The 7,146-nt window shown below is 48.2% G+C and overlaps 1 protein-coding gene across 1 annotated transcript; it reads left to right on the top strand.

Moving 5' to 3' along the window:
• The first annotated feature begins 2,094 nt into the window (after positions 1 to 2,094).
• LOC100526781 (keratin, type I microfibrillar 48 kDa, component 8C-1) lies at positions 2,095 to 6,834 on the top strand. Its single transcript, XM_004012898.5, has 7 exons — positions 2,095 to 2,503; positions 2,607 to 2,689; positions 3,212 to 3,368; positions 5,154 to 5,315; positions 5,409 to 5,534; positions 5,707 to 5,927; positions 6,375 to 6,834. The coding sequence occupies exons 1-7, from the start codon at positions 2,156 to 2,158 to the stop codon at positions 6,451 to 6,453; spliced, it is 1,176 nt and encodes a 391-aa protein (XP_004012947.3). The 5' UTR covers positions 2,095 to 2,155; the 3' UTR covers positions 6,454 to 6,834.
• Positions 6,835 to 7,146: the final 312 nt, after the last annotated feature.

Genomic DNA, 7,146 nt, shown 5'->3' with positions numbered 1-7,146 from the left:
GTGTTCCACGAATAATCTCTTGGGATTTCTTTCTGAACCATGATTTTGTTCCTTTATGGAACAAAGGACAGCCAGAGAGGGACAGGGAATAGAAAGTGATCTGGGGAAGGCTAATTTGTTAATATTTGGTACTTGGCAATAAGGGAGAATCCTTAGGGCTGGGAAGGGGTCAAAGGGTATCTGAACCCGGAGCTGATGGAGAGCTGTGTCCTCATCAGGGTGGTGCCCTCTTCTTAGGGATGAGAGTCAACTGCATTCTCATGGGCTCTGACTGTCTGAGAGCATCTCAGGCTGGAAAAGTCATATCTCTAGGGGTATTAAATGCTCTCAAAGGAGTAAGTCTGATAGCAAGGAAGAGAAATTTGTAGAGGCTTTGAGATAAGGTTTCTATGGATACAAAGATACCTCTGAGTGCCTGATTCTGGTTTTACTTTCTTGTTGACTCTGAAGTAGTCTGCTTTGTATTTATGCTTCAACACTGACCCTTGAATTCTCACTCTGTGGACTATTTCCATCATAATTTTTCTTCCAGGTATTTTTTTTCTCATTCTCACTTTTAGGGAGATTATGGCTTCAGTGCAGGTTGGTTGACGTTTTTAGTAAAGGGCCAGATAGGTTTTGCAGTCTGAATGGTATTTGTTGCAACTACTCAACTTTCATGTAGTACAAAGGCAGCCATAGACAAGACCTAAATGAAAAGGCCTGGCTGTGTCCCAACAAAACTTGATTTACAAAAAAGAGGCTGCAGGCTGAACTGTGGGTTGTAGTCTGCAGCTCTAGTGCCATTCCCATCTGTCCAGAGGTTTCATTTTCTAACCATGAACACTCAGTTATTTTCTTTATTTAAAATAATTTAATTTATTTATTTTTGGCTGCGCTGGGTGTTTGTTGCTGTGTGTGAGCTTTCTCTACTTGTGGCGGAGCACAGGCTCTAGGCGTGCAGGCTTCGGTAGTTGTTGCGGTGCACAGACTCAGTAGTTGTGGTGCAAGGGTTCAGCTGCTCCAGGACACGTGGGATCTTCCCTGACCGGGAATGAAATTCATGCCCCCTGCATTGGCAGGAGGATTCTTAACAACTGGACCACCAGGGAAGTCCCCTATTTCTTTCCTTTTTAGAAATTTTATTGAAGTACAGTTGACATACAATGTTGTGTGAGTTTCAGGTGTATAGCTGAGTGATTCAGTTACGCATACACATCTATGTATTCTTTCTCAGTAGCTCAGATGGTAAAGAATCCTGGTAATGCAGGAGACCTGGGTTTGATCCCTGGGTCAGGAAGATCCCCTGGTGAGGGGAATGGCAACCTACTCCAGTGTTCTTCCCTGGAGAACTCCATGGACAGACGAGCCTGGTGGGCTGCAGTCCATGGGGCTGCAAAGAGTTGGAAACGATTGAGCGACTTAGCACAACACGCAGCACATTCTGTTTCAGCGTCTTTTCCCGTATGGATTATTATGGAGTATGGAGTAGAGTTCTCTGTGCTTTACAGGAGGTTCTTCTTCGCTATCTATGTTACATACAATGCTCAATTATTTTTAGTCTCTCTGGGTATTGACAAATTCCCTAAGCCCCAATAAATACTCTCCCTGAGTAAGGCTCAGAATCCTCATAGTTAATACAGGACAGGCTTCTGCTCTAAGGATGAGTTGAATTGAACAGTGAAGCATGGGTAGACTTGAGAGAAGCTGGCTGGCCATTGAAAAGACTATTCACTCCACACGCTCTTTCCAAGGAGTCCAATGGCAGAAATTCATGAGCAAGGAGTTCCTGATTCTTAAGCAACTCCACCCATGTCCCTGGCTGTCCTCTCTGAGTAATGGGGAGAGCCACTTGGGGCCATGATGATTCTACCTCCTTTGAAGCCATCTGATGAAACTCTGATATCACCAGCCATGAGCACCCTGGAGGAGCCTGTTATGACACAAGCTGAATGGAATAATTTTATGAGTTGAGGGAGGACTCTTGGGAGGCACCTAAGTAGCGTATTTTGGAGAGAAAAATTAGCCGAAGCATTAGGAAAGGAAACTATGCGGAGTGCCAAGACCCCACCCACCATTAAGGGTATAAAAGGACCACGGAGAAAGGAGAGACTCAAACCTCATCCACTTCCACCTCCGTCAGTTCACCTGCCCTTCCATCACCTCTCCCAGCACCATGTCTTACAGCTGCTGCCTGCCCACCTTGAGCTACCGCTCCAGCTGCTCCTCCCGGCCCTGTGTGCCCTCCAGCTGCCGTGGCACCACCCTGCCAGGGGCCTGCAACATCCCCGCCAATGTGGGCAGCTGCAACTGGTTCTGCGAGGGCTCCTTCAATGGCAACGAGAAGGAGACCATGCAGTTCCTGAACGACCGGCTGGCCAGCTACCTGGAGAAGGTGCGGCAGCTGGAGCGGGAGAACGCGGAGCTGGAGAGCCGCATCCGTGAGCGCAGCCAGCAGCAGGAGCCCCTCTTGTGCCCCAACTACCAGTCCTACTTCCGGACCATCGAGGAGCTCCAGCAGAAGGTGAGGGGCTGGGCTGCGAGGGGGCACAGCAGCAGCTTCCTGTCTTTGAGCAATAAAATGTTCTCAAGTTCAAATGGTCCTCACCATGGAATCTTGTTTCCAGATCCTGTGTGCCAAGTCTGAGAACTCCAGGCTGGTGATACAGATCGACAATGCCAAGCTAGCCTCTGATGACTTCAGGACCAAGTACGTTGAAATTTTGGGGCCAGGTGACCTCCAAGGGCCCTGTGTGGGCCTAACATTGCCTGGAAGAGAAGAGAAAGCCATTTCTCCCTTTTTATTTCTCCTGGCATTTTTTTTTTTTTTTTTTTAAGGCTGGCTAGGTAAAACCACTGGCAAACAGAGATCCTGACTCATGTGCTATTTGAGCTTCAGTTTATATCACTCTTTCTGAAAGGCCTTCAACCCCCAAATTCAGAGACTGTAATGAATTGTTCTTGGTGAAGTTGATTGATTGGGTGGTATATAAACCAACAAAATTGACAGGAGAGAAAGTCCACCTCATGAGTCCCCTGAGTGCTTTCTGGTGTTGGGGTGAGTCCAAGGCTTCTCCATCCTGTTTATGTAGATCTTGAAGAAAGCATGGATGCAAAGAGGCAGAAAACTGTCAGCACAAAGAGAGCTAGGCCAATCCCATGAACACAAGACATGGGGCAGGGAGCGGGGCTTCTGCCTGGCTCATTCTCCCACTCTGTGCTGTGCGTGCAGGTACGAGTCGGAGCGTTCCTTGCGGCAGCTGGTGGAGTCAGACATAAACAGCCTGCGTAGGATCCTGGACGAGCTGACCCTGTGCAAGTCCGACCTGGAGGCCCAGGTGGAGTCCCTGAAGGAGGAGCTGCTCTGCCTCAAGAAGAACCATGAGGAGGTAAGAGGAAAAGAAACCATAGGCTTCAGGGATAAACCTTTAGCATTGGGAGTCAGGAGGCAACTGCTGTTAGACCTGGGCTGGGACTCTTCTCTGAGGAACTCAAGGTCATCTGGGAACGGTGATGCTATCTCCATAGAGAGCAGGGGTGAGGTGAGCTGTGAGGAGTGGATGGTGTTGGAGATGCTGGGAAAGGACATATTCATTGAGGTCTCCTCTCTGCTGGTCCTGAATTTGGTGGTAGAGATAGAGGTAAGGTAAGGTAAGGTGAGGTAAGGTAAGGTAAGATAAGGTAAGGTAAGGTAAGGTAAGGTAAAGTCGCTCAGTTGTATCTGACTCTTTGCAACCCCATGGGCTGTAGCCTATCAGGCTCCTCTGTCCATGGGATTTTCCAGGCAATAGTACTGGAGTGGATTGCCATTTCCTTCCCCAGGGGATCTTCCTGACCCAGGGATCGAACCCGGGTCTCCCACATTGTAGATAGATGCTTAACCATCTGAGCCACCAGGGAAGTCTGGTGGGGAGAGAAAAAGGAGTAACACGCTCTCTAGTCTTAAGGCTGTGGAAATGATCATGTAGAAACACAGTGCATCACACAGGTAGAGGGAAATAAGTATTATATGAAGTATAAATATAAAATAGCTGCTACATGACATCATTATTTCCTTGCTATTATTCACCCTACTAGAAAACATAATCACTTAATTCCACAATTGTGTGTTTCTAGCTAAGTACTCCAAATGGAGAAAATAACACATTTTCTTTTCCTGGTGTGCCTCTGTGTTTACAATGGAAAGCTCTGTCACATTTCATCCTTAGTGGCTGTCACCTTTGTTCCTTGTGGGTTCAATGTCTTACAAAGCGCTTGTCACATGACTTTTGCACTGATATTCTCTCCTGTCTGATATTGCACCAGTATTTTGCTTTTGCACTGATATTCTCTCCTGCCACTGCTCCATGGGAACACACGTTGCTCACGTGAAATTCTGGGAAGGAATTGGAAATACCCATTGTGGGGGAGCGTGTCCCACCTGCATTGAGGTTGACTGTGATCCTGGGTGGGCATCTTGGGTGGTCAGGGAGATAGTTGGACCTCAAGAAAGTTTTAAATTCTGATTCTGATCTTATTCTACCATTTTAAGCTGAGGCACTTGGTGATGACTCACTGCTTTTAAAAACAGTAAAAACACATTTTTGCTACATGTATTCCGGGATAGGCATGTAGAGTGGGAAGTTTAGATTTATCTTCTGCTTGCCACACTTGCCCAATGGGTATTTTATTTCAGAAGCTTTTGTCATATAGAGACAATCTTTATATGTATATGTTGTGTGAGCTTCAGGCTCTGGAAACAATTTGATCTGCCTGAAGGGAGATTGGGAAGTCTTCTCAGAGGGAAATCAGAGGAAAGAGGAGGATTTCAGCCCTTTAGTCTAAGGGAAGAGACTGAGCAAAGACCCAGACGTGGCAGAGCACAGCGTACCTGGGAGTATGGCTGGGAAAGCAGCATCTACGGGGATGTAATGGGAAAGAGGCAGGAAGGACCTGCATGCGTGAATGAGTTTGGACTTAGGCTTACAGGAAAGGTGAGCTTGTTTCAGTGTTGGGGGATGGGAATGGATCTGATGCCTATTTGAGTTTATTCCTACACCATATCTGTGTCAGTTTGGGGGAATGATCAGAATATTCCTTTCAGTGCATTTTGGGCAGCATTGTGCTCACTTCCCTGCAGCAGGAAGATTGCAGATCCATTTCTGTGGGTTCATTTCTTCTCCTTCCTCCCTTAGGAAGCCAACTCACTGCGGAGCCAGCTGGGAGACCGCCTCAATGTGGAGGTGGATGCCGCCCCCACTGTGGACCTCAACCGTGTGCTCAATGAGACCAGGGCTCAGTATGAGGCCTTGGTGGAGACCAACCGCAGGGATGTGGAGGAATGGTACATCAGGCAGGTGAGCATCTCGGCACATGGCCTTTCAGGACCCTCAGACCCTTGGGCCCTTCAGGCAGGGCCTGATCCTGTCTTCTGCCTTTTGGTGTTTCAGACTGAGGAGCTGAACAAGCAGGTGGTGTCCAGCTCAGAGCAGCTGCAGTCCTACCAGGCGGAGATCATTGAGCTGAGACGCACGGTCAATGCCCTGGAGGTGGAGCTTCAGGCCCAGCACAACCTGGTGGGTATTGATGACACTCCTGGTGAGGGGCTGAGGTTGGGGAGTCAGGGGCACTGGGATGCCCTCCGGACCACGCTCTCCTGAACTCTTGGAGCTGGTGACTTGTTTGGAAGCAATGGAGAAACCCCTGAAGGAGCAGCTCTGTGACCTTCCTTCCCCTGCCCCCTGACAGAGAGACTCCCTGGAGAACACCCTGACGGAGACGGAGGCCCGCTACAGCTGCCAGCTGTCCCAGGTGCAGAGCCTGATCGTCAACGTGGAGTCACAGCTGGCGGAGATCAGGAGTGACCTGGAGCGGCAGAACCAGGAGTACCAGGTGCTGCTGGACGTGAAAGCCCGGCTGGAGAGTGAGATCAACACATACCGGGGGCTGCTGGACAGCGAGGACAGCAAGTGAGTAGGGGGAGAAGGGATCCTGGGGAAATGTGTGGTGGGTCTACAAGACACTGGGCATGCCCATGTTGGCCATGTTTTCAGTTCATCAAAGAGCACACATTCATGGAGTGTCTTCTTTGTGATGGCTAGGCAAATGTGAAAGGTCAAAGGTGAAAGGCATTCATTCCCTGCCTCTGGGAGCTAACAGTGGAGGGGTGGTAGTAGAAACTGTTACAGTAGCAACTGTTGGGTAATGGAGACTATGTTGAGTTCTGTGAGATCTCAAGAGCATTAGATAACAGTTGTCCCCCTCTGCACACGGCAGAGAGGGAGAGAGATTTGGTAACAATCAAAGTTGATTGCAACTAACTTCAACCACTGAGAATTCAGATGTATCTTGTAAAGTACCTTAGCATTCTTGCCGCTCCTCTCCCTAACCCATTCTAAACCTCTGTGTTCTCCCAGGCTCCCCAGCAACCCATGTGCCACCACCAATGCTAGTAGCAACTTCTGTAGGTCCTCCTCTCAAAATCGTCGCTGTTAATTAAAAAACGTGCCTCCTCTTTGAAGATGACAGTGAAGCCTAGAACAAGCCCAGGAAAGGTCCCCAGGTTCTGCCTTGGCTGGAGCTCAGTTACCATTTAGATACCTTGTCAAACCAGCTCTGAAATTTCTACACATGGAAATGCTCTCCACGAGCCAAGACACACCTCATCCGCTTCCGATGTCTGGAAAACTCCCTCCTGCTGAAGGTCGAGTCTCTGTCTCTGAAGATGGTCCAGCAATCTGAGCTCCAGGTTTTACTTTAGGGTGTTTCCTCTAGGTATGGTGTTTCCTGCTTTCCTAGCTTCTTTGATATTCTCTGGAATGTAAGAAGGCTACTTCATTTACTTCCCAATAAACTTTATTTTTCTGGCATCGTAAATGTGTTTCTCATCCATATGCATGCATTGTAAAGTACTTGTTATGGCTGTTTCATAAAAATAACCCTTCATTAGGAGGATGAAATGAGTCCAGTGACTGTCCCAGTCATATGCTCCACTGGTAAATACAGAGGGAGGGAGAAGGCTGTCCTCCTGAGAGGCTCCCACCCAGGAAGACCATGAAGAAAAACTGGCTTTTAAAACTCATGCTTTTTTTTTTTTTTTTCTTTTCTGGCCATGGCTGCAATTGTGAGCATCCTCCCCAAACCTTACACCCGTCTCCCACTCTCATCCCCATCACTCTGGAATTCTCT

This window comes from Ovis aries, chromosome 11 (assembly GCF_016772045.2).
Source record: "Ovis aries strain OAR_USU_Benz2616 breed Rambouillet chromosome 11, ARS-UI_Ramb_v3.0, whole genome shotgun sequence".
NCBI lineage: Eukaryota > Metazoa > Chordata > Mammalia > Artiodactyla > Bovidae > Ovis > Ovis aries.
The sequence above is the reverse complement of the archived record's forward strand: the minus strand, read 5'-3'. Positions and strand labels throughout refer to the sequence as shown.